Source organism: Vespa mandarinia, chromosome 6 (genome assembly GCF_050613455.1).
Source record: "Vespa mandarinia isolate Hongniang chromosome 6, ASM5061345v1, whole genome shotgun sequence".
Classification (NCBI taxonomy): Eukaryota; Metazoa; Arthropoda; class Insecta; order Hymenoptera; family Vespidae; genus Vespa; species Vespa mandarinia.
Genome location: NC_140815.1, coordinates 9,081,260 through 9,107,658, shown reverse-complemented (window position 1 = coordinate 9,107,658; position 26,399 = coordinate 9,081,260). Strand labels below are relative to the sequence as shown.

Here is a 26,399-nt window from a genome sequence, read left to right as displayed (position 1 = left end):
CTCTTTGGCCTAGCCTTTAACTCAGTGTAATCTAGTGTGAACGTTACACTACAATTTTTAGTATTCCAACGTAAGATATTAGAGAATTCTTAACATAAGGAATCTTTTTTTTTCGCGCGAATAAAAACTAGGACAAAGTCATAGGAACTCGGTGCAGATTGTACGGAATGCAGTTTTTTTCGCGAAAAGGAACGCGAATTTGCGAGTAAAACGGTCGAGCCAGGGAAATGCATAAATCTGAGTGAAAAAAAGGTGGTGGCTTTAAAGTTCCCAATCTGACAAAGACGAATCACGTTGTCTGTACGCGCGAAATCGGAATACACGGGAATACCGCGACAAGGCAGACCGTCATAAGCATGAGTGATCGCCGAGGGACGTGCCGTTCATTCCGGAAGCCCGTCTTATTCTCGACAACTGAAACCATTCTCATCCCCCTTTTCTTGCGTATATTCCCTTGATAGTTTCGCATCGCAAACTAAAACTATTTGTTCTCGCGTAGACGAGCTCATCGCCGACGGAAGAGAACACGCCTTCTCCTCGATCGCGTGTTTCCTAATATATACGTACGAGTTTCGTATCAACCCCTAGTAATCCTAGGTATGGCCAGTTTTAGCCATTTTCACAGTTTTCTTCTTCTAGCCAGCTATAAAAAGAAATATCTATTTACGTTGTAATATTTATTTACGATAAGCCGACAATATTTTTCGAAAGATCTTTTAACGAATAAAATTTAATTACGATCTCTAGGCCCTAGTTCACGCCCTAGTTCACGCTCGTGTACCGATTATACGGAGGAAAAAGGAAAAACGGGAAAAAGAATAGAAAAAAAAAAAAAAAAAAAGAAAAAAAGCTTTTTCGGTGTCTGCATCGAAAAATTTCCGTAAAGCTGTGCACGGCCGTATTCCATTTTCAATGCTGCGGTATCAGAGATAATTTACATGGAAATGAGGATCGGCATTGATTTTACGTCGAATCCAGTAACGGAAACTTAGCCGGTGATAGATTGTGCCGTTACCTGACGTCGGTGACGCTTTCTTACGAAGAAGACGAAGAGGATGTTCTTCGATATGCGTTCTCAATCGATTTTGGGTCGCGGCTGGAAACGATTCGAGAATTCTACGAAATGCGGCCAATCTATGTTTCATTTCTTATTCTCTTATCGGATCGCTTGCACTCGCAATCTATAGAGATTAAAAGGGCGTTAATAAATTCAATCGTACGATAGATTTTATCCGTAATAATATAATAAATTATATACGTCTATCGTTTACGGATATTACTTTACATCGTAAAACTATCTGTTGTTATTAACGTAACGCAGATCTAACAATAAAATGTAATTATGGATTGTCCAAATCTATGACAACGTACGGCTTATTACTTTGTCTTTCAAATGGGTAATATCCTTTTAACTAGAAAAAACTGAGTCTTCACCAAAATAACGATGAAATATCGAATAGATAAAAATCGTTCAAGTACATATTACGGATTTCCTCTTGTCAAATCAGAAATATTGAAAGTGATGCGATAAAACTTTGACGGTACAAATAGTGATACGTGATAAAGATTAACTGAAAACTGGCTCGTGATTTTTAATAAGTCATTCAAAATACATATAAGTATTTTCGTTAGTTGAGCTTTGTCTTTCTGAGAACTCACGTAGAATAGCAAGGAATTTAATCAACGATACTTAACCTACAACGTCGACGGTAAACGTATTACCGTTTCGGGAAACTCGTACAGATAACGTACGGTAATTGGTAAGAACGTACAGTGATGGGAGAATCAGTTGGGGAAGAGAAAGACGGGAGGGAGAGAGAGAGAGAGAGAGAGAGAGAGAGAGAGAGAGAGAGTAAATCATTGTTTCCCAGCCGTTTTCGAAGCTTTGAAGAAAGTTCGAGCGTAGAATCGTAAGCAAAGGAGGAACTTTCTCTATGAACAACTCAACGATCGAGCCCGTAAATATTTGGGTTGGCGGCGTACCCTGCGATTTCCTGGCGGGCATCACGAAGAACATGGCAGATAGTAGGATGGCTTTTGCCCATATTGTCACCGCATGGTACGACGTCGAAATTGCACCATTAATTTTACGTGCGAGCCGCCACGCATTTTCCCCTAATTTTCAGCCGAGTCATTAAGGCGCGGCTTATATTTCTTGTAATCGTATTATCGAAAAATCTATGACCCCGTGTAGAATCAATGATAGTGCTGATATTATCGCCGGCACAATCTCCGTTAATTCATCTGACCGTTCAAGCGGACTCTCAAGCTTTGCTTTTATCAACGCGATCGAAATGCGTCCAACATTGGTTGCTCTCTCTCTCTCTCTCTCTCTCTCTCTCTCTCTCTCTCTCTCTCTCTTTCTCTGCTCTTTACGAAATGACACACGATTTGATTGTTGTTTCCTACTTTTACAACTTGCACTTCCTATCTATTTTTTTCCATTGATTTTATTTTTACGTTATAAAAAAGAGAGAAAGAGAGAGAGAGACAGAGAGAACATGAAACGTTCGCGAAATAACGTCGAGTCGTACGGAGATAGATTAAAATTCAGTTCGACCAGTTTTGATGCATCGTCCATCAAAACGATTGCGTATATATAGTCGGCCGCACGTTCTATCGAGATTATATATTTCGTGCGTTTGACTCGACATCTGATTTCCGTTTCTTATTGACGGCGATTGTTATTTCAAAACATTTTTCCACTCGAATATCCGGCTTATAAATCGCTATATTTTATCGACAAATAATTTTACTTTATTCCGAGAAACTATCGATGTAACTATGCTAAAAGAAGAAACTTGTACTTTTAGAGCAGTTATCGGTATTGTTTTGAGATTTCGTACCGTTCTTTTTCATATTCTTACTCATCTACGAGAGTCGTTTTAAGTAATCCTCATCCGTGCCAAAAAAAAAAGAAAAAAAAAAGAAAAAAAAAAGAAAAGAAAAAACAAAAAAATATTATTCGTTCGATGAAGTATAATTTTCTCGTTGCCCGGTCTCATATTCTTTTCATCTCGTATCATCTCTTCTAGTCACTTTTTGTCGAAGAAAGTTAAAAGTCTTAGCTAACTCGAAATAATATTCCAAGATTCTTGGATAAACGTACGTGCGAGGAAAGTAAAGGAAAGAAAAAGAGGTCTCTTTTTTTTCTTGGTTTTTCTTCGCCTTTTTTTTTTTTTTTTTTTTTTCAATAGCTTTCATCGAATCGTTATCATTTTCAACGTAATAAAGATCAGCTCGTTTCTCGTCTACCTCATAGCAGCCACGTTTCCATTATTCTTCGGTCTAGCATGTCGTGTCCCGATAACTCCGATGAATATCTATAAAAATATCGGGCGTGTTTCCAAAACTTTAAATCGTCGACTATTATTCCGACGAGGAGAAGACGAGCCAAAGTTAAAAGTTTTTCGATAAATCATTCGTCGAAGAGTCCGAAAGGAAGGTATATGGCTCGGTCACGTCGCCAACGGCGTTTGGAGCTAGTACGGAAAGTTACGAAACTAATAAATATTAATATTAGATAGTTACTTCATAGGTATAATCGATCGGGACTTCAACGGGGGGTTCATTGTATTTCAAACATAAAGGAATAATGTCATATGAAATATCGCAAAGTAAAGAGAGCAATGTACGAAATAGTTTTCGAGAGTAACTTTTAAACGTTCGGACCTCAACGATTTTACGAACACGAATTTCAAGAGCGAAAGTACGTAGCGTCTCTTGTCGATCTTGTTCGCGTAATAACAGGAAAATATGTGTATTAGGATCGCGCTCGTACGGAGAAGAGGATAAAAGGACACCTGCTCTACGTTGCTCGGTAACACCAGACGGTCTCTACGGGTCGTCACTAAGGTTGAAGCTGGAGAAATACGCAGAGAGGAATAGAGGAACAGACACAGACAAACACACACACGCACACACACACACAGAGAGAGAGAGAGAGAGAGACAGGGAATTTCGTTTTCATTCGTAGTAAAGACCGAACACGCAGCACCACGCGTATATGTGAGAATTTTCGAAAACGTAGTACGAGTAATTGTCACGTTCCACATCCCAGAGGCACTGAAAGGCAGAATGTACGCTTTGCCCCATACGTTGTATGATAGTCACTTGTACCACTATTTTATATCTGCGAAGAGAGAATGGAGAAACGAAATGTATATATAAGTATACGTAAACTAGGAACTAACGACGTCTTTTCGTCTTCTTTAGAGTCTTTTCGGCTCCTCTATTCATATTTATTCGTATTTTATACCTATCGTAATCTCTCTTGTTGATCGCTTTGAAGACATCGTTGGAAATCTCCATAGATAACTTAGAGGCATTATCCGACTGATAGAACGAGAAGAGTGATAATTTATTTTCCATTACGGTAGAAACGATATTGTCGACCGTCTCGACGCAAAAAGATCTGAAGGGTTCCAGGCGATACGTGTTTTGATATTTTGGTATCTGTTTGTATACAAAACAAGAAACATTTCGATTGCTTCCCATCTTGTTATTTCATTCTCGTTCTCGGTGACCTTCTTCGATACTCACCTTTAATTGATTCCCTCGCAAATGAAATAAGAAACGGCTTGTAGTGGGCACGATCGACAATCTTGACAAAGTTTTCTTCTTGTCCTGTAGACGTCGTACAAGAGAGCATTTTAGTCAGGTATTAAATCATTGATCGACGAAGAAGAATCGAATGTTATTATCGGCATTTTAGCGAGAGAGAGAGAGAGAGAGAGAGAGAGAGAGAGAGAGAGAAAATAGTCGAAACTCGCAAGCGGTGCCGATGTATCTTTACAAGATGCCTATCTCTTTTAACGTGCGTTCCTCTTTAATTTCATAAGCTTTTATAAGCTTTTATAAGCTTTCGACAAAGATCTCTTGTTACGAAACATTCTATGTTTAAGTACACGTAAATATTTACATTTTATACGTTAAAAATGTAACATATTTCAATATCTATTATAAAAACCGTATATACATAACCTAAGCTAACAATATTATTACTGATTTATAATCGTCATGATAAATTCCCAATCCTTCCTCAACGTTGACCAAGGATTGCCTTGATAATCGAATGTTTCGTTTGTTGACGATTGAGACCATATTAATCGTCAAATTCTACACGAATTTGCTAAACGTCTAAAAACGGTTTTTTATGGGAATAAAAAAGAACGACTTGAAGGGAGCAAGAAAGCAAAATTAGCTCTGAATCGTACGATTTTTAACGACTCGTTACCGTTTCGTCGTTGATACAAATTAGAAATTATTCAATTAAAAATTATTCAAATAAGCAAATTCATTTGCTTCATCAAAAAGCATTAGTTTACAATTTTGAAATATTCTCTTTGAATTCAACAGCACAAATTCTCGACTTTTTAATCGCCTTGTCATAACAAGTAGTCGCTTTGAAAAGTTTGTTTCGGTAAGGATAAAGAGAGTCGCGCTAAAAGACTGAGAGTTTGTACTCGCAGCTCATAGTCGACGACGTCGGAAGAAACTTTTTTCAACCATGGATCTCTATAAAGTACTTTACCTGGAAAATGAGATTCTTTATATTACGAAAGAAAATCGTACGGAAATAAAAATTAATCGGTCGTTATAATTCATTTTAAAGATATAAAGAAGTCTTTCATATTGGCAAAGTAAAATCGTTATCGCATTAGAGAAATTCAATGAGTCCAACGAGCGCAAAGAAATCTCGAGACTAGTCGATAAACAATCCGTAAGATTTCCCGGGTATTTCTATTTCTACTTCCATAAGTAAGTTGGGCGAACGTGTCGTCGAACTCGTCGACTAACTCGATAAAACTCTCGTTCGGTACAGTCATCTCTAACCAGCCACCATCGGATCCCTTCCTTTTCTTTCCCACGGTTAGAAAATTCGTAAAGTACTTTACAAAAAGTTTTGTCTTTCTCGCACTCGATTGAATTGTACCGACGATGATAACCATTTTCTTTTTTCCTTTCTTTTCCTTTCTTTTCCTTTCTTTTCTTTGCTTAATCCCGAACGCGGATAGTTGTACGTCTCGAGGAAGTTGATAAAAAAATCATTTCGCGATCGACCCTTTTAAGGAAAAGCAGATATATTAAAAGAATATTAAAAGTTTTTAACAATCGCTTTTATACGCATCGAAGTTCGACTTGTCTTTGGCTAATGAAAAGTGTTAAGACGAAAAGAAAAAAATTGCACCTATCTTGTGCACGTAATTTTTCGGCCATTTTCACGATTATTACATTTATAGCGTACGAGTCTGACATTTTTAAAGCCAGCGAAATGTCACGTACGTGCTTTCCATGTACTTTAGGATAATTCACAGGGTCAGATAAAATGAAAGGATAGACGAGGTTATAGTTTAATTTATCTGCGAAATAGAGTGAATTGCAATCACGTAACGTCGAGAATAAAAATACTTTTTTCTCTCTCTCTCTCTCTCTCTCTCTCTCTCTCTCTCTCTCTCACGTTTATAGCCTTTTTGCGTTGTCGGATTTATTATACGAAGATATATAAAGTTCCGAGAGAAAATATCGAGCATTTTTTGCTATTGGGTTAGAGTATTATGTTCATGTTTACATGTAAAAATAAGCAGAAGAAAACGTGTAGTCGAGAAGAAAGCGAAAAAATACCGGACTGTCGGAGCTCGCGCAAATGTAGGGTAACCATGATTTTAAAGTATTGTCGAAAACGTCTCATACCTACTTGGCTCGTGCCATTTCATTCACGTACACACTTTTATTACATCCACGGATCTATTCCCTGTCGTGTCCTTCTCAACCTTTACTGGGTGAAGCTTCGCCAAACGCGCGAAACTCCTCGATAAAGGAGGCATTTGCGTGTATAGTGCATTCCTTGTATAATTCAATTGGATTTTCCTTACTCCATGCGTGATTCCATCCTGCGTTCTCCTCTTTCTCTCTCTCTCTCTCTCTCTCTCTCTCTCTCTCTCTCTTTCTCTTCGTTTGTCAAAACTTTTTATAACGAACGTAAAGAGATCGCAGAAAAAAGAAAACGAACAAGTGCTTTGCTTTTTTGTACTTTCGCATAAAAATGTTCCCCATGATAAAGGTGAAGGTGCAGGAGAGTGTGGGCGGTTTTTGCATTCCTTAAAACTGCACGGTCTAATGATTACCGGAGTACAGAAAGAGCAGATATGAATTATGCATCAACGGTTAGGCGAAAGCACGTTGAGAGCCAAAGGCCAAAGTATTAAGCGTTTTTCCATGGGGAATATTTTTAAGCGTCGTACAATGACGTTGATACACTATCGATCATCTAGCTTATACGGTCAACTCCCTCATAGAGAACACAACGTGACCGCATGTCTTTGGTGTTCCGCTAATTATAGGCAGATCGCACAGAATCCATTAATGGAGGGTCAACATATCATTAACTAAAGAGGAAACTGCAGTAAGCGTTGATAAGTATCATCTCATAACGCTTAAGGTATCTGACGAAACTTTGTAAAATAATATTTGATCGAAGTTATTCGTAGTAAAGTAAATCGAATAATGATAAAGGATACAAAATATAGTCTGTTAAATTAAAAAAATACTTTGCGTAGCGTACTCAAAGTTTGACTGATAGAGGAGAAAGTCTTCGATGAGATTCCTTGCACAAGGAACAAGGAGAATCTCATGAATTTACATAGCCGATGTGTCTGAGTTTCCGTTTCGTGGTGAGCATCTAACAGATGCTTCTGTGTGATTTGCATAAAATGAGGCCAGTACTGGGTACATCCGTACCGGCACTGGTGGGACGTGTGTGGACACAGGAAGAGACAGAAAGAGGGAGCGTGGCGGGAGAGGAGGAGATGAAGATCGAGAGAATGAGGAGAGAGGGTAGGAGAAAACGAACGCATATTCCGACCCCCGAGTCTGTCCTTTCCCCTTTCATTATTGAAAACGTGACCCCAATTCGTCGATGATAATGCTATTATCGGCAGAAGGAAAGGCCCTTGTAATTAGGTAACTATAAGATGAACTTGCAAATTCATTCAAGTTTCGAGAGACTCGTAAGAATCGTTGAACTCTCTGCGAAATAGACGTGACGTGATGGCACTTTCCTTCTCGATTCGACGACTTTCCAAAATGTATTTTAATATTATAATTTCAAAGAAATTTATTAGGCCGTAGCAATGATACATTCCAGGATCGACATGCAATGATATAGATCGACGTTAATCTACAGCGATGAGTTTCGAGACGATGAACAACACGAAGATCATATGAGATAAGATGATGTATGTGTGTGTGTGTGTGTGTGTGTGTGTGCGTGCGTGCGTGCGTGTGTCAGCTGTGTTCCTATATGGCAGCGGTCAGTGGAGTGGATTACATGGTATTTTCTAAATCGATAGAAAAGTGAATTTTTTACATATTAGGTACACATCGAAGTTCGCGATCACAGTTCCATCCGCGCACCATCCTCTTAGGTATATGTATATATATATATATATATATATATATATATATGTATGTATATATTTATATATATATATTACAGGAACACGTCTCGTTCGTTCGATATATAAGATCACTGGAAGCATCGCTCACCGAAATATAACGATCGGTAGTACGATCGTGAGGAATAAGACTATCCTTCTGTTGACACTATCGCTGCCTCCATGCTGCATCGCCGCGGGATGTTCTCCTGCGAACAGATTTCAAGCTAAGCGCTTACCAATATCAGCGACAACATAGGAACGTTTCAAATACGGATATACGTCTCTCTCTCTCTCTCTCTCTCTCTCTCTCTCTCTCTCTCTCTCTTTAGAACTACGAATATCGTAACATTTATCTACGTAATCCAAAATAGAGGAAATTCTTTGTACTCAAAGAGAAATCCATCTCACCGTTCAACACGTGAACCACCACGCTAGCTGGAGCAGCCTTATTTGAGAAGCACGTGTAATTGCCGCTGTCGTTGAGTAACGCGCGCGTTATTACCAGCATGCTTTTGGTAAAGCTCTTGCCCTTTTCAGTTTCCAAAGAAACGCCACCCCTATCGACCGTAAGAATTTGATATAGTCACTTTGTAATAGCGAGCGTTTCCTCTTGATACAATCTATCTCCTTTGTCTGACGCACCTTGGACTATCAAAGTCGATGACCGAACCCGCGTGATACCAAGTCACGTTACTCGGTGGTACGTCCTGCATGTCGACGGTACAGGTCAAACTGATTTTACTTCCTTTCTTCACGTATACCTCTTCGGAGCCAATGATTTTTGCTTGTACGTCTTGCGCAACGAGAAACGTTATATAGTTATCAATTTATATATACCGATGTAGACAATTTGATAATATTTCATTCAACTAATAAGTTGCTCACCCAAGACCTTCAAATTGACCGCTCTGTCCATCTTTGGCTCGGTATTAACTTGACACTCGTAAATACCAGCGTCCTCGGGTTGCACGGAATCTATACGTAGATCCCAATTTGGCGATTTACCGATTATCGCGAATCTCTTGTCGGCGGTATAAGTCGTCTCCATGGACGTTAGGATCCTAACGTCCTTCTTTCGCATCCAAGATACCTGAGATAAGAAATTTCACGTTGAAAGATTCGTTGCGTTCTTTACTTTATATCCCATATCGTTAAATAAGTTAAAAGGAAGGACTCACGGTCCTGTTTTCTAAATTTTCGACTCGGCACGACAACACGGCGAATTGACCGACGGCGACCGTCACGTTTTGTGGAAGATCATCGGAAAAATATGTGTGCCTTTTTGTACGATAATGCTTACGCATCTCGTTGTCAATACGTTCGCCGTAAAAATATTCCAAAACAGGTGAATATCCGTGATCTTCTCTTCGTCTCGATCTAACGTCATCCGCTATTATCCCTGTATGTGGTAGAAACGTTCCGTATTAAAAATCAACGTCACTTTTCACACGACACATGAACAGAGTCGATTGCTTAATCGTCGACATCGATATTACGACGAACGAAAAAAGAAAGAGTTGAAGGGGAAAACGTTTGGTCTACCTATATCGCGATGACCGAAAGATGGTTCCGCGTGTAACAGGTAACCGATTCCTAGCAACAGTAGGACCATGCCGTGGAATGGTGCCATTTTTTATACTCGACTATCGTTCATCTTTGCTCATAGATCTTCGAGCTTTCTGGAATGCACGGCATTTTTAATTATTATCCTTTGCAACATTTAAAATGAATATTAATCTCCCTCTCCTATCACGAAATAGATAATAATTTTTTAATGGATCACGATCCGTGCCTTCCCCCGTTTCTCTTCTCGAAACAAAATCTCTTCGAACTTAAGCCAGACGTCGGGAGATATTTCTTTTTTTTACACATTTCACCGCGACGATATAAGTTTCGTTGACCAGAACTGAACTTTGAAACCGATCGAGGAATGATAGTTCGATCCTATAAAGTCCGTGTCATTGATCGAATGTAAGATCGTACGTGCGATTAAAAAAGAAAAAGAAAAAAAAAAAGAACAAAAATTACGAGTTAAAACGTATAGTGAGAATAATTAGTTCGAGATGATATCGACCAAGGAAATGATTTATATTCCGTAGTGTCGTTTAAAAAAAGAAAAATCGACTTAAGAACGATCTTCCCGGCAATGCGCTCCGGTAGCATCCGAAGTACTAAAGAGTAACTTCTCTTAGTGGAGGACTAAAAGCTCGAATTGTAGGTACATCGCGCCCGCGCTGTACTTTCCGCATCTGCGATTGCGCTCATGAGAACTTATCACGTATGACGATAAGTCTTTTCTTTTTCTTTTTTTTTTCTTTTTTTTTTTTTTCCACAAAAAAGAATATTTATTTTGCAAGTCGTTCACCAAATCTACCTCCTTCGACACATTTCCGATTGTCGATACTACTTACCATAAATGCATCTTTGCTATATCTTCCTATTACGATTCTGCATCGATACGTTTTCGACGACGACATAATATCGGAAATTCGGGATACATACGTACGTCGAATGGGATATGTACTCGAGTTGGATTTAGATACAAAAGTCTGTCGTATCGCATCATCTTTCCTTTCTATTACTGATAATTTATTTCAATAAATCATCTTACAATTGTTGCTTCTTTTTTCTTTTTTAAAGCTGTTCAACATTAATGCAGGAAAAAATAACCAGTTATTTATATATCAACAATAAATGCTATATAAAGTCTATTAAAAAATATATACAATTCATAAAAATTTGTAACATTTTGTTCCTTTTATCCCATCTAAATACTGATAAAAATTTATAGAAAATAAAAAACCGTATATAATAACTGAACATTGATAAATATTATCGTATAAAATTCTACTTAACAATCATTCTTATAAAAAAATAATGGCCTAACTTTCTTATATATTATATTACATTGTTACCACATATAAGAATAAAAATGTTTTATAACAATTTGTACTTAAAAAAATATTCAACATCGACATTATCTACAATGTACAGCACCAATTTAATTTTTTAAATAATTACTCTTTGTACCACCCGTTTTCAATACTAATTCTATATTGGTTATTTTCATCGCGTGTGTAGTAGCTGCGTGTTTACACATGTCGTAAATTGTAAGTCCGGCTACGGATACGGCTGTCAAAGCTTCCATTTCTACTCCAGTTTTTCCAGTACATCTTACCTCAGCTATAATTTCTACTAGATGCAATTCTTCGTTTAACCTTAAGTATACATTTACATATGATATATTTAAAGGATGACACAATGGTATTAATTCTGAAGTACGTTTAGCAGCCATAATACCAGCTAATTGTGCCACAGACAACACATCTCCCTTTTTCACATTATTTTCTGCTATCAATTGACTTATAACCGGTCCTACATGTATCTCTCCTTTGGCTATTGCTACTCGGTTGCTTTCATTTTTACCTCCGACATCAACCATATTGGCTTTTCCAGTTTCATCTATATGAGAAAGTGTAGAATACGTTCTACAACTTCTAGCAACTCGATGATTCTGAGAGAAGAGATCCGAACACGGTAAATAATTCCGCCAACAGAAGTTTTCCAATATCTTACGTTGCACTTGCGTTTTATAATAAAAGTTTTCTTTTCGATTAACTGTATGAAATAAATGGAATTAATCATTAATTTGGATTAATGTTCTTACGCCACTAAGATATTCGTCTAATATAGCGATAACGTCTGTACAGATATTAGAAAAATAATGTTTTTAGTTATATCATATATATATATATATATAAATCCTCGATTCGAATAATCTACATTTAACCACCGATTAAAATCATTGGTCTGTTTTCCATTTGGGATAAATTGAACATTCCTGAAACATATACGGTATAAACGCTATCGCTTTTTACAAAATAATTCATTTTCTATTTAAATGCATGCAAACATTACCTGCATGCTGCTTCTTCTTTCCCCATATTGCGTTACGAATTATATTCTTTAAGTCCTCCTCGGATCCTCCACTTCGAAGAACGTCGCGTAACGAAACTTCACTTTTTCCTTCAAATAAACAAACTTTTAAATTTCCATCTGCTGTAATTCTTAATCGATTACAAGAGCTACAAAAGTTATGAGTCATTGATGTAATGAAGCCAATTTGTCCTGTAAAACCGGGGACTTGATATGCCTAATAAAATAAAGGAAATGAATTATTAATTATGATATTTTAACTGTTGCTTAGATAAAGCAAAATAAAAAACCTTTGATGTATCATTTGACTTATTTGAAAGTGCTTGAAATTCAGGATAAGTTTGCCTAATAATATGTTTCATTTCATTAAATGAAACCATTTTATTTTCTTTCCATTCGTTCCCATAAAATGGCATGTATTCTATAAAACGTATATCCAATGGGCGATCTTTGGTCATATTAACAAAATGAACAAGTTCATCGTCATTAAAGCCTTTCATTACTACACAATTCACCTGTCGAAAACAAGACGTTCTTTTAATTATGCATTATAATTGTTTGAAAAAAAAAAAAAAAAAAAAAAAAAAAAAAAAAAAAAAAAAAAAAAAAACATAACTTACTTTTACTGGATTATAACCTAGTTGAACAGCCAAATCTATTGAAGCCATAACTTTTGCCCATCCTTTTCTGCGCGTAAAACGCTCAAAACGGTCTGCTTTAAGAGTATCAAGTGAAATGTTCAAACCATCTAGACCTGCTCTTTGAAGAGCTGGCAATTGACGAGTTAATGTTAAACCATTTGTTGTAATTGCAACTTGTTTTAAATTTTCCAACTTCTTTAATTCAACTAAATATATTTAATGAATATAAGTATTATACATTGTATATATATATGTATATATGTATGTATTCTATATCCTAATTTATTATAGTTACCAATAATATCAACAATATCTTTGCGAACTGTAGGCTCACCACCAGTCAATCGTATTTTACATATGCCTTCCTTAGTAAACAGATCTGCTAGCCTGATTATTTCTTCTGTCTTTAAGATTCCATCTTTCGCAGTTAATTTTACACCTTCTGCTGGCATGCAATAAGTACCTACGTTTGAAAAAAATCTTATAAATATGATGCAAGATATTATATTGTTCTAAATATAGATAAAATTCATAAAATTACATACAACGAAGATTACAACGTTCTGTAATTGAAATCCTAAGATATGTATGACGTCTTCCAAATGAGTCTGTTAATATGTCATCGTTGAAGGTGTTTAATTTTTCTCGAAATTCTTTTATCTGAAATAAAATTGAGACATTTATAATTTTCAAAGTGTTCAAAAGTGTATTCTATTTATTATTACAATTGTAAACAATAAACGTGCATAAAATGTTTTTAAGCTTACCCTGTTTGAAGGATTGGTAGAGGCTTTACTTGATGCATTTAAAGCATTTAAAAAGTTTCTACCTACGTGAACTTTTCGAAACATCTGTGTAATATATAATAAACTCAAGATGTAAACATAACCTATACTATCACTCAGACTATACTACATACACTGGTTAATTTACTAAAAAAAAAAAAAGAGAATGATTTTTGTATGGTAAGTAACATATGCATAATTATTCATCGACTTATCTTTACATTGTTATCTGTGGTATACAATATAAATCTTTCTCAACTCGATACTACGTAGCTTATCTTTTCTACAATGAAGAAAATTAAAGACCTTGAATATGAGAAGTTATATGATTAAATTAATTCTGTTTAACTGATAACGTTTACATCACTACATTCTACCTACGTTTAATCTCCCCCTTTCTTCCTCTCTCTTCTTCTCCCTATACTATTCATTTCGTAAGCATGTATAATATTATTACGTATAGCCACAATTTCCAAGTATTTAAATAATAATTAGAAGTTTGAAGGAGTATATAAATTATACGTTTGTGATCCAAAATGTTTAAAAATATATTATGCATAAATTTTCTAATATTTTGACGTGATTCATTTGAACTTTATATCAAGTTCTAGACTTTTCTAAGAATTTACACGTATGAGTATATATAAATATACGTATGGGAGAAAATTATAGATCAAATACATATAAAAGTTTGTTGTGAATGCTTGTCATCAAGCCTGATTCCAGGCATTCATATGACCGGATGTATGTAACGTCTGTATAAAAGCAAGCAAGACAGTTTTTTGGTAGCATTACAAAAATGGACATTTTTCAAGAAATTATATAGATCAATGTTTGTGCTCAGAATTAATGTAGGTCAGGAGTGTACGAATACCCAGATCAAAGAATTCTTTTTTTTTTCAACATATTTCAAGCTTTCCCGCTTATATAGATAATTGTTATATATAGATAAATGTTGCTTCAGCTTCTTCTCCTAAAGAATATTCCCAACTGATTTTCAACTACTTCCGAACTATAATATTTCATTTGAATTGATATTTTTTTTCTTTCTAATATTTACAAGCCATCTAAACAAATAATAATAACTATTCGTTTTATTGATTATATATATATATATATATATATATATGCATGTATGTATGTATGTATGCACATATTTGTTGGCACGTAGAAAGTGGAGAGAAACTACGTCTGTATGACGAGAGCCTTTGTATACACAACGGTTTGTTCACTAATTAATTAGTAGTTAGCTGTATTCATCATAATTATTATTAAAATTTTTCATGATTCTTATGTGCTTTTAAATTTAATATTACATGGCACTTTCTGAAAATAGAAAAAGAAAGAAATATATTTATTGACTAGCGATGTACCAAAAGTGGCGCTGTGCGCATGCTCGGCGGGAATTATTCAACCGTTCTGACGTCGTATACGACGCCATATTTATTTTCCGGATATCAGAGGAATTTGTATCGTTCTTCTAATTACTTATAATCAACATATTTTTTTCTAACGTACACATTCTTACAGTATGTTCATCGATTTCTTGAAGCGCGTTTTCTATCATGTGTTGGTAACAGGTCGTGGTATTGTTGTGTTTAAGAAATATTTGTGAAAAAAAAAGTCATCAGTCTTCGCTTATATTCCGAGGAGTAAACATCGTAATTTTATCATGTATAGGTATAGATGTATTTAAACAATGAATACTTTTGATAATTTCCCATTTATTTTTAAAAAATGTGTAGTATATATTAACCACTGTAATACGATTAATTAATATCTAAATAGTAGTGCATTTGTTCTTGGTGCTCGCGTGCACAATGCGGTTAATAGAGTAGTACGTTTTTTTGTACGAGGTGATTGTTAATAAATAAACTAGAATCAATCGCGAAGTATAGAGTCAGTGTTGTTCGTCGTAATTATTGTAGTTAAAGTCTTGTGACGATGACCATTGCAGAACTTCGTAAAAAGTAAGTAATTTTTTTTAAGTTTTTATTATAAATCAATCACATATGCCAGCGGAATTAGTCAAATAAAGCGCGCGAACAATATCTTTATCTTCCTGGTCGACACACTGTATGGCGCCAGGAGTACTGAGAAGTGAACATTTTTAATGGTTTAGTAGCGACGCTAGGAATTAGGTGGCAATGCTTGTATAAACGATGTGTGAATTCTGAAATAGGATTGTGGAAAGAGAGAGGTTAATATTTGTTGATAATGAGGTTATGGTTTTCGTCAATATCTCGTTGTTCTCAATATATCACAGGAAATAAAGTGTCTGTATCGTTTAGAATAATAATGTCTCGAACGAAGACTGATCAGGTTTTAGAAAATTTAAAAAATAATCCATATTTTGACAAGTATGCAAAGAAAATCGCAGAACTTCAACAAATAAATCCAGATTTATTGAAAGAACGCATCGAAGAAGAAGAGAAAAAAGTGCAAAAGAGAAAAGGTATGCGTTTACTATTGCGTAGTTTGCTATTGTCATTCTCATTTCTATCTGTTCCGAAGGATACGATCGATAGATATTTTTTTTTTCTTTTTTTTCTTTTATCGTGACATTTTGATCCAAACGTATTAGATTAAATATTATTTAGGATTTATTTATATAACAATTAGATTCATTGTATTTTTTTTTTGTATTATAGAAAAACGAGAAGAAGAACGTAGTATCTATCGAGCTAAAGCAAAAAGCGAAGTAATAGAGACATCGCATACCAAAGAAGTACGTTTAAGCGATATAATGAATATGGAGATGATAAAGGAAAAGGCGAAAGAAGAAATTGAACAAATTTGGACTGAATATCATAAACAAAAAGATTACATTTGCGCGACAATGGAACCTGAGCAGTACGAAAGGATATTCGATTACGGAAAGAAATATCCTTTGTTTCTATTACCGTTACCAAGAAAACAGGGCTATGAATTTTTTTTAAGTCAATTCCAAGGGAATAAAGTTTATATGACGTCTCTTTTATGGTATCAAACACACATGGAGAACGCACCTGAATGTTTAACCCTAACTCATTATACAGAATTTAAAGATAGCAAGGGCATAGTACTGATGCGCGGTGAATTTGATTTAAATTTTTTAAATTGTCAGGAAGCCCAATGTTTAGCTAATGAACTTCAGTTATATTATACAGGAAAAAGTTCAGAAAGGTTGAAATTAATGGAAACATTTAATAACGCACCTAATGATTTTAAATATAACGATCTTATCAGTCAATTGGAAAAAATATCTTTTGTAACGTAATTATATACGTAGTTAATAATATATTAACGCAAGAACAGTAGTAATTTTATGTATTTTTATTTGAGGAAACATATAAAACGTATTAAATATCGTTTGACAAGTTGACTAAATAGGTCATATTTTAGATCGTAAACGTTTACTGTATAAAAGTATAGAATATTCGTTGGTAAATGTCGATGGTTTCGAAGAAGAGACGTGAAATTGGTCGTACGAGCAAACGTACCTTTTCCCTTATATCCCAGCTTATATCCTTCAAATTTAAATAGTGATTCGGAAATGAGGGAGAAAAAGGGCGTTTGCCCTTTTCTCATACATCGTTCAACTTTGGATTTCTAAAGAATCGTACGAACGATATCGATTATCTATGTCGATATAGATGTGAAAAATATTAGCTTTTTTTTCTTTTTTCTTTTTTTTCTTTCCTCGATATCCTGGATGGAAAGGAAAGGAAAGGAAAGGAAAGGAAAGGAAAGGAAAGATGACAAGTTTTATGATCGACGAGCCGACATAAGCCGAAAGCCGTAGCATTAAGCGTTATAGAACGAGACGTTGAAAAATAAAAAGAATGAACTATTGCTGTACTAGATGAACCAATTTTGAGGAATGCATATGTTGATACGTGCATCACAAATTTCATTGCGATCTATGAAGTACGTAACGTCGAGTTTCGCTCATTAAATGGAATATTTATTTTAATCCACTGAACGGGCCGCTCTAATTGCGAGTTATCGTTCTCGCTCGGAATGAAGAGAACCAATATTAAATTATACCAATCTATTATCAAATATCTATCATATTTATGTACGATATATATCATTTCAATTAGTAGAGACAAAGCAAAATAGATCGAAAGGGATGGCAGGGATGTAGAGTTTAAGCGGGAGGGTTTTCTCGTTATGGAAAATGAATTCTGACGTCAATTTTCGATGGCGCAATTTCAGGCGAGAAAAAAAAATATATACATGTATATAGTCAAGAGAAAAGAAATAAAAACAAGAACGTTCCGTGGCATAATTTTACAAGCATAAAGAAGGTAGGTGCGTGGTCTCCGACAAAATGGTTAGAGAAAAAAAATGTATCTAGCCGCGTTATCGTAGAGGCAAAAAGCGAACAGCTTAAGGGGTCGTTAAGCGCATTATATGCATCGTTTGTAGGACGTCGCCGTCAAATATCGTTACCGTAGGTGGAAAAAATATGAAGGCACAATATTTTTCATAGGAAGGACAAAGTGGTGTGTTCGGCATCCACATACTTCGGTTTTACTCGGCTTGGCTCGGCTTGGCAGAGGAGTCAAGCAGGTGGTTTGTTTGTACGCCATGCCTGTTCTCACGGTACGGTTCGTTTTTTTTTTCGTTCTACGCTCTTCGGAGGTAGTACTTACTTGGTTACTTCTCACTTATGACATTTTGCAAATTGTAAGCTGCCTTTATCGTGGCCGCATTCAAGCTAATAATAGATTTTCGAACGTCGTTCTTACATACCAACGAGAACGACGCGACGCTAAAGGTTGCCAGGCGCATATACATTTAGAGGCGTACACGAGTTAGATGTATTTTTAGGAAGATCCTACCTAAGAGTATCAGAGAACGAGGGGGTGAGGGAGAGCGAGAGAGAAAGACTCAGAAGACCGATCGGAGGAGAGTGGGAACGAGCGAGAACGAGCGAGAAAGGAAGACGTTATCGGAACGGCTAGTAGCGCGAGACCACAGTGGCTAACATTGATTTTCATGGAGGTTGGGGTTCTCGAAGGCCACATCCAGAATGGAAGCTGCGGCCTTCGATTCTCTCTCCATTCACTACCCTTGCTATTTTCATTCTTACCCTTCTCAAGCCGGTTATTTCTTTTCTCGAACTTTAACTCGCAAACGCAAAAGTTCGTACCTAATAGTTTCGATTAAAAACTAATAAGGGAGGACGATACCTTCGAATATTTGTCTATTTGGGATACTGTCAAATCCTTCGCAACTAATAGCGATATTAAAAAACGCGCCGAAATCATTGCTCCGTCTCGCGGTCCATTTATCGTCGATATTACTCTTATCGTTTCGCGACATTTTAGAATGGCTCGCTCGTTCTCGTTACCGTTATTAAAGCTCTATCAATTTTCCTATATTATTCGTATGCTAATCATTTGTAAATCGTAACTCGTTCGACATTTTATTATCCGGCGTTCGCGCTCGGCCTTATGTTCGTTCGTTTTTACATTATTAATCGCACAAAGCGGAAATCAATTGCGGATTATTCACTTCGGACAAAATTTTCTCGGTAAACGCGTACAGACATGCAAAATAAATATGAAGGGGAAAACAAATAGAGATCATTCGGTCGGTCGGTCGGTCGGTCGGTCGATCGATAGGTCGATTGATCGATAGGTCGATCGAAAGACGAAGTCTTCGTTGGTTCTCGCTAATTTTCCTTTTGTAATTCGGGTACAGAGGCAGCAGCCGGACGTTTTAATGAAGTTTGCTTAGGTATTTATCGACAAAAGGTACGCAAAGCCGAAGCTGTTGGATACTTTCGGTTCGTTCGTTTTTAAGTAACGAAAATCGTCCAACGAAAGTACTAAAGTGGTATTAATCTTTGTCGGTGCTCACTGAAACTCTCTCTCTCTCTTTTCCTTTTTTTTTTATTCTATAAGTTCCCTCTTTCTTTCTATATATCTTTTTCGCGCGCGCGCAAGCTCATGGCCCTTTAATTATTCCTTTCGCCGCTAGCTATGAGCTTTTTAAACTACGCCTCGTTACTCTCGACGAACTATCTCTTCCTTTTCGTAGTGCGTTACCCTCGTTACCTTAGTCCCTTTCGTCGAGCATCATTTAACTATTTCAAGTCGAATACGAATATCAACGGTAAAGATGGTTAGAGCGTATGGACCAAGATCCAATAACTAGCGTCTGTTCGATCTCTGACTAAATGGGTATCGAAACATCGGAGTCGCGCTAATAAATTTACTGTATGCTATACGAAGTAGAAATTATAGGAGATTAAACGAAGATCCAGACGTGATTTTGTCCAGTAAAGTAACGTTATCGTCGAAGTTTTTATATTCTTCTCGAAAAGATTCAACTCGTATTAACACGCTTCCGTTAACATTGTAAAAATAAGTCTATCCTAGAGTAATAGGAAATTACAGGTGGTAGTATATATATATATATATTTATACACACGGTCGAACCACAAGAGATATCTATAGGCTGCAAAAGCTATTTAGATTTTGTCGAACGAAACCGCACTGTCGCATACCGCGCTGATCTCGCCGCTCGTATTCCCGACCATTTGCGTTCAGGCCAAGCATTAACTTAGGAATTAATTCTCTCTCTCTCTCTCTCTCTCTCTCTCTCTTTAGCGAGCTCACTATCGAACGCCACCGAGACACGAATTATCCTTTCGTTGGAATTTTAGTCCTTCCCACTTTAGTGGGAATTTTCCAAACATCTCTCCGCAACGAAGGGAGTTATATTTCGAGTTTGAGCCATTGGGAGACTTCTCTTTCGTCAATATGTTCGCACGAAAGATTTAGATCTAAAGTTAATTTGTTAAATGAAACGAATTACTTGATGATTACAACACGCGTTAGTGGTGGAATGGATTGACTTTATCGTTATCGTAAAAAAGACCGAGATTCGCGTCTCTTTGGGACAGTTGAATGCGCTATGCAGGTCGTTTAAAAGATACAAGGTTAGCGCTAATTTGACTACGTAAACGTATCAACGCGTAAATCATGTAGCGCGCAAGAAATGTAGCGTAAAAATGTTCCGTACACGTGCCTCTATTATTTTACTTTTCCCTTAGAAATATTTATATTTCTTTATGATTACGTAAGATTTTATTAGGGGAGGATTTCTCCGAGAGAAATTTCCGAGAGAGTCTTGCCTATTAGTCAATAATGATTTTTTTGTCTTTTTTTTCTCTTCTCTCATTTCTCATCGTAATTATCGTGCTTATATATAAAACTCGCGTGCTCGCAATACTTTGGAACTTTTAGGTTAATCGAACCCTCGAACGAGCAACATTCATTGGGTTATCGAGAGCAAATTTGTAATTCAAATCGTTTCTGTCTCTCGTCGTTCTCTGCGTAACGTATGATCTCGATGATACACCATACGGTCCGACCGGTGCGACATTACTTTCGCGTATATCACGTGCAAAATTCTGAACGAGCATAGATATATACTCGTAATATCGATGTTAATACGAAAAATATCGTATACGCTTATCGTACAAAAAATATAACCCTATGTACTTTGTTTTCCCTTATGTTACGAATACAACGAATAATTTGTTCGATATGATAAAGCGATCTCAATACCATTATTGCCATTGATTCGTATAAAACAATTGTATAAATTGTTAGCTATTTTATATAATTGTATTGTATAATTGTTAGCTAATTGTTAGCTAATAAAAGTGTCGCTTACGTAGAAGAAAATCTCTTTGACAATGTTCTCGCTAAGAATTACGCTCTACTTAACCGAATTAAAAGAAACTTTATCTTTGTTACGTTGGTGGCACCGTGATTCTTTTCAATGAACAAGAGAGATTACCTTTTCGGATAAAGAAACGCTTCGAGAATACAGAATATCGTATAATTTCATTCGACGTTGCAATAAAAATTGAATCGAATCGTTGTACTAGAAATAATTACTTCGTCGATATCTTTGTTTGAAAAATTTTATTTTTTTCTCGCGAAGAAATCGTATTATCGTTGATCGAAATAAAGTAAATAAGTATTGCAATTCGATCAACGATAAACGCTTAAAAATAATTGGAATATAGAAGAGTTAGCTAGATTTCGTTTTATAAACTCGTGACATCGTGAGCTCTTCGATCTCAGATCGTTTCGTTGGTAACGATGAACGGTAATTGGTTTGTCGGAAGGACGTTGATCTAGACACGAACCGTAAAACTTTTATCCGTGGAATCTCTTATCTTTCATTCATTTGTAGAAGGGATAGAAGGAAGATATCAGAAAGATCTTGGAATTGATACTCTTGTTAAGAGAAGCAACCGTTCGTTTATTCCTTCTATCGAATCCTTACACGATTGTTACAAGAAAAGGAACATTACGAAGAAACGATAAATTTAATACAACAACGGTGATACGATTCGACGTAGGAGAATACGAAGGATGCGTTTGAACAAATAGGAAAAGCTATATTTATTTTCGTTGATGGAGGCGTCGCGAAAACTCGGAAACTTTTTACTCCATTTTTCTACTGTTTTCAGTATAAACGGATCGTCGTTCTTTTTTCCTTCTTTTCTCGTAAAACAAACGGCGTCGCGATGCTTCTATTCTTTTCTAATTTAAAACCTTAGTAAACATAATTCCAAAGGCACGTTCTCTCTCTTTCGTGGACGCGTATTTTAATCCTTTTTCTACGATTCGAATCTCTAGAGTTATTTTGAAAAGACTCTGTCATTAGTTTTCCGATAGGTTATTTTCTTATTCATCGGTATGAAAAATTTGAAAGCATTCGTGGAAGCAGAAAAGCACTTTTATTATAACCTACTGAGTTTTACTATCTTACAATCGGAGTTGCTGATATATATATGTGTGTGTGTGTGTGTGTGTGTGTGTAGACGTATTTCCATGTATGTAACCTCAGAATGCGTGCATATTTCAACGCTGAATCTCGTTGCGTACCTTTGACAAAGTAAGAATATGTAAGGTTTCCTATTTCTTTTCGACTTACCTTTTCTTTTGCTTTCGCATTACGTTCTTCGATTTTTCAATTATTTTTCTATTTATATATCGCGAAAGAAATGAATGTACATTTTAATTGGTTCGAGTTAAAGAGAGCTTTTTCTTTTCTTCCGATTCTTTTTCTTTTATCGAAGTAATAGACACAATGGAATAACAAAAGCATTCCAATAATATAGCTCTCCTTCAGTCGAGCAATAAAAGGTGACGCGTCCAGAGACCAGCTTTTCTTTTTCTCAAAAGGAAAATTGGTTGAAAATTGCGTCATCTCTTTCTACAAAATCCACCTGGATCAGTTGTGTCCATCAAGAGAAACAAACGAGAAAGGAAAAGAGAGAGAGAGAGAGAGTATGTGAAGCACCGTGAGAAAAAAGGCTATTCCGTAATTCCAATTACTGGAACATCGTGAAAATAATTACGAGTGCGCCGTGCCTTGAACAACTTTGAAAACACTATGGTGAAAATCAACGATTACGGGAAATGGAAAAGTAACGAAAAAAGATTAGAAAAAAGATAGTGCATAGATAATTTGCGATTAGATAATGAGAGTAATGTTTATCATATGAGTTATATTTTATAAACGATCATCGAATTTCTTTCGAAGCAAGTTATAATAGCGAATAAGAGTTTTATTGTCAAGATAGACAATTATATACGATGGATTCGATTAATTAAATTAATTCGATGAAAAGCTAAAGAATTTGCAAAGTATCAGTATTAAACAACGAAATTGAATATTTTTTTTTCTACGTTGGTTTTGGTTCTCTAACATTGCCTAATATGTATATATATATATATATATATATATATATATATATATATATATATATATACATATATTTTACGTTCTCCTTTATTTTATCGAGACGCACACTTTGATATGGAAATGAGGAAATTGAGAATTCGAGAGGAAAATATTGAAGAGCTAACTTTTCAGGCTACGAGTTTTGACATTTTTTAATATTATATAGTATCATCATTCCCGGGGGAAAGAAATGTATTCCTGTTTATCTTTTATCGTAATAATTGGTTTCTATATCTCAGACATACAGAGAGGGAGAGAGAGAGAGAGAGAGAGAGAGAGAGAGAGAGAGACAAAAAGTTAAGCCGAAAGAATAGTAAAGAATAACGATATTGGTTGTATTGGATACCGAGTATCGTCGTAGAATACGCCGGAAGGTATTTCAATGAAGTTATTACGAGAATCGTCCATATAACAGAGATGGTAAGCTAGAGTAAATAGAGATAGAATCTTTGCAATTCGTTATTTATTATGCTCCTTTAATATAGTTCCACGATTAAAAATATTTCTAACGTTTTGGCCGTTCTCCCTTTACCTTCCATTTGTTTCTTTTCTTTTAAATCTGTCACGACACGACTATTATGGTCTATTACTCACGACTTTCGTCCAACAAAATCTATGTTGGATCGATTGATTCAAGTTCGTTGAACTGTATATAGGAAGTCTTGTCTCAGAAATTCCGACTATTTGCTTTGAAGATCGTAAAGCGATAAAGCGTGACACGAGGTACCACCGAAACCTTGATTAATCATCGTCTAAATCGTTATCTGAAAAGAGTTGGAAATATAAGGAGTATATATATATATATATATATACATATATATACTTATGTACTTATTTGAATGGCATATAGCTGACTCAAGATAGATACCAACGATCAATGTAAGAAGGGAAGCGTTACTTTGAAACGACAGAAACGAGGGATGGGTCTCTCTCGATGGGCGGGTAGTCGCCAAGGATTATCGATGCGATGGTCACGGTAAAAGTTTCTCCTAACTACTCCTAACGCCTCCTGATGGATAGCCTTGAGAGAGAAAGAGAGAGAGAGAGAGAGAGAGAGCTTTTAAATGCGTCTATACAAAGAAGACCGTGTTGCGCGCGTGGCTATGGAAAACAGATAATATCTACTTTCGTTGCCAAGCGAGAAATAATTTCAAGCACGTATTTGCGATAAACTGACGGATTACGACAAGTTCGAATTAAAAAGAAAAGAGAATCGCAATTTGAGCATATTTTACGATAGTAAATAGGTGTATATCCTATAGATGCATTGGGCATTGGTTCGAAATCGAAACAATGAGTTTGGCATATTAAATATAGTGAAAGATCAAGAAGATATATTTTTATTGATATTTTTCTTGAGACCATATGGCGTAAATGGAAAAGTATTGTAAATCGTAAAATATCGATATAAATCGTAATCATAAGAAAAGGAAAAGCGTTCGATGCGTCGTTTGAAATCTGTCGGATGAAACGTATGTATTTGGAATTCGTTAGGATAGTTTATAAAGAGAAAATGAAGGTATAAATAGGTGCATTAGTAAACGTTTCGCGATCGTAGGACGTTGCTTCGCATCTCGCAGTTCGACGAACGAAAAGTAACGATCGTTACGGACGAGTCCGATGGCATCGACCCCGCGGCAAGGGAATATACAGAGGAGAACATTTCTAACGACACTTTCATACTCGAGTCAGCTTCTATTCCCACGATTCCCTCGATAGAAGTTATCTCATGAATATTTTATAAGGCCGTACGACCGATACAAGGATCCCTCGATTAGCTATGCATCGTCCGTGCATCATCTCAACGATTTCTCCGTTCGCGAGATGTTTTCGCATTTTTCGACTTTAACGTTCATTAAAAGGTTTGCAACTACGACAGTTGGTACGTTAGCATGTTTACCTATGCTCTTGGATATGTCGTTAAAAAGGTTTAAAAAACGTCTAGGACAATTTTTTGCGCCGATCTTTCGCGTTTGATATTTCTAGCACATGCGCAGGGGCGCATTAACCACGTTACGACTTTTAATTTCGTATGTACCTAAGTGCTTAACAATTTTCGTCAAAGAGAACCAGCTGGAGTGTAAACGAATCGTCGGTAAAACGAAATATCGTACTTTGCGGAATAATTGGATAATAATTATCTCTTCTATTAGCTCGGCCAAACGTTACCTTCTTTTTCATTTTGTTTGTTCGTCCGGTTCCATTGATATCACGCGCCATTACTCTCATTAAACTCAATGTTTGACAATGATGATGCAGCGACAAAAGCGAGCATTATTTCACGGTGGTCGCGTAAAAAAAAAGAAAAAAATCTACCAGCAATAAGTAATATCGTTTTGAAGAGAAATGAAGGAACCTGAAAGAAGATTCGGATAGTCGATCCTATTTCTCGCTATTACGATGGATGTAATATTTTCACGAGGATTGCGTTCGTTTTCGAGGTAGTGCACCTTGACGCAGCTTTTGCTCTCTTCTCGTCGTTTATAACGAACGCGGTAGTTCGACGAGCGCGATCTACCCTCGGGCTCGCTCCGCGCGCCACGCGCGCTCCCTCTCGTCGTCAAGCGGCTGTTTCGTGCGGATTGCTCCTGCGCTCTGGGATGCTGCGAGATAAGCAGCCCCGCAGCCCACCCGCAACCGCCCCCCACGTCGAAGGACGACGCGAGAACAGCAGTGAGAGCCAGGCCGCCGCCATAGCCGCTCCCCGGGCAACGAAGGAGGAGAAACCGTCGAATTTTCTCTCTTTTTTCTCTGTCTGTCTGTCTGTCTGTCTGTCTATCTATCTATCTATCTATCTATTTATCTATCTATCTGTCCATCTATCTGTCTTTCCG

General features: G+C 36.3%; 4 protein-coding genes across 6 annotated transcripts; 1 reads left to right on the top strand and 3 right to left on the bottom strand.

Annotated features, from left to right (window-relative positions):
• Window positions 1-3,821: 3,821 nt before the first annotated feature.
• LOC118449029 (dynein light chain Tctex-type 5) lies at window positions 3,822-5,828 on the bottom strand. Its single transcript, XM_035883091.2, has 6 exons — window positions 5,753-5,828; window positions 5,466-5,533; window positions 5,005-5,118; window positions 4,543-4,626; window positions 4,259-4,455; window positions 3,822-4,132 (listed from the first exon to the last, which is right to left on the bottom strand). The coding sequence occupies exons 1-6, from the start codon at window positions 5,826-5,828 to the stop codon at window positions 3,967-3,969; spliced, it is 705 nt and encodes a 234-aa protein (XP_035738984.1). The 3' UTR covers window positions 3,822-3,966.
• Window positions 5,829-8,107: 2,279 nt separating this feature from the next.
• On the bottom strand, window positions 8,108-10,615 carry LOC118449056 (zwei Ig domain protein zig-8). Its single transcript, XM_035883214.2, has 6 exons — window positions 9,981-10,615; window positions 9,617-9,837; window positions 9,324-9,528; window positions 9,081-9,231; window positions 8,847-8,995; window positions 8,108-8,644 (listed from the first exon to the last, which is right to left on the bottom strand). Exons 1-6 carry the CDS (start codon window positions 10,066-10,068, stop codon window positions 8,544-8,546), a joined length of 915 nt encoding a protein of 304 aa, XP_035739107.1. The 5' UTR covers window positions 10,069-10,615; the 3' UTR covers window positions 8,108-8,543.
• Window positions 10,616-11,164: 549 nt separating this feature from the next.
• Mocs1 (Molybdenum cofactor synthesis 1) lies at window positions 11,165-18,451 on the bottom strand. 3 transcript variants are annotated; one of them, XM_085657787.1, is made up of 9 exons: window positions 14,182-14,461; window positions 14,022-14,083; window positions 13,783-13,947; window positions 13,561-13,675; window positions 13,311-13,478; window positions 12,995-13,221; window positions 12,665-12,889; window positions 12,357-12,591; window positions 11,166-12,056 (listed from the first exon to the last, which is right to left on the bottom strand). In XM_085657787.1, the coding sequence occupies exons 3-9, from the start codon at window positions 13,864-13,866 to the stop codon at window positions 11,440-11,442; spliced, it is 1,671 nt and encodes a 556-aa protein (XP_085513913.1). In that variant the 5' UTR covers window positions 13,867-13,947; window positions 14,022-14,083; window positions 14,182-14,461; the 3' UTR covers window positions 11,166-11,439. The 3 variants fall into 3 exon arrangements, with proteins under 3 accessions (XP_085513914.1, XP_085513913.1, XP_035739080.2); XM_085657788.1 differs by lacking the exons at window positions 13,783-13,947; window positions 14,022-14,083; window positions 14,182-14,461 and adding an exon at window positions 18,312-18,451 and having other exon boundaries at window positions 11,165-12,056; XM_035883187.2 differs by having other exon boundaries at window positions 11,921-12,279; window positions 13,783-14,457.
• On the top strand, window positions 15,924-17,150 carry LOC118449059 (ATP synthase mitochondrial F1 complex assembly factor 1). The gene is made up of 2 exons (XM_035883221.2): window positions 15,924-16,255; window positions 16,452-17,150. The coding sequence occupies exons 1-2, from the start codon at window positions 16,018-16,020 to the stop codon at window positions 17,057-17,059; spliced, it is 846 nt and encodes a 281-aa protein (XP_035739114.1). The 5' UTR covers window positions 15,924-16,017; the 3' UTR covers window positions 17,060-17,150.
• Window positions 18,452-26,399: the final 7,948 nt, after the last annotated feature.

What these genes read in the sequence shown, in the direction of transcription:
- LOC118449029 (XM_035883091.2), bottom strand. Translation starts at nt 5,828, where the DNA reads ATGACTGTACCGAACGAGAGTTTTATCGAGTTAGTCGACGAGTTCGAC. An exon ending in TCGTCGACTATGAGCTGCGA is followed by an intron (nt 5,119 to 5,465) that starts GTACAAACTCTC and finishes AAATTCGTGTAG; the next exon opens with AATTTGACGATTAATATGGT. An exon ending in TGCGAGGGAATCAATTAAAG is followed by an intron (nt 4,456 to 4,542) that starts GTGAGTATCGAA and finishes GTATACAAACAG; the next exon opens with ATACCAAAATATCAAAACAC.
- LOC118449056 (XM_035883214.2), bottom strand. Translation starts at nt 10,068, where the DNA reads ATGGCACCATTCCACGGCATGGTCCTACTGTTGCTAGGAATCGGTTAC. An exon ending in TTTCGGTCATCGCGATATAG is followed by an intron (nt 9,838 to 9,980) that starts GTAGACCAAACG and finishes TACCACATACAG; the next exon opens with GGATAATAGCGGATGACGTT. An exon ending in GGTCAATTTGAAGGTCTTGG is followed by an intron (nt 9,232 to 9,323) that starts GTGAGCAACTTA and finishes TCGTTGCGCAAG; the next exon opens with ACGTACAAGCAAAAATCATT.
- Mocs1 (XM_085657787.1), bottom strand. Translation starts at nt 13,866, where the DNA reads ATGTTTCGAAAAGTTCACGTAGGTAGAAACTTTTTAAATGCTTTAAAT. An exon ending in CTACCAATCCTTCAAACAGG is followed by an intron (nt 13,676 to 13,782) that starts GTAAGCTTAAAA and finishes ATTTTATTTCAG; the next exon opens with ATAAAAGAATTTCGAGAAAA. An exon ending in AGTCAAATGATACATCAAAG is followed by an intron (nt 12,592 to 12,664) that starts GTTTTTTATTTT and finishes TTATTTTATTAG; the next exon opens with GCATATCAAGTCCCCGGTTT.
- LOC118449059 (XM_035883221.2), top strand. Translation starts at nt 16,018, where the DNA reads ATGAGGTTATGGTTTTCGTCAATATCTCGTTGTTCTCAATATATCACA. An exon ending in AAAAGTGCAAAAGAGAAAAG is followed by an intron (nt 16,256 to 16,451) that starts GTATGCGTTTAC and finishes TTTGTATTATAG; the next exon opens with AAAAACGAGAAGAAGAACGT.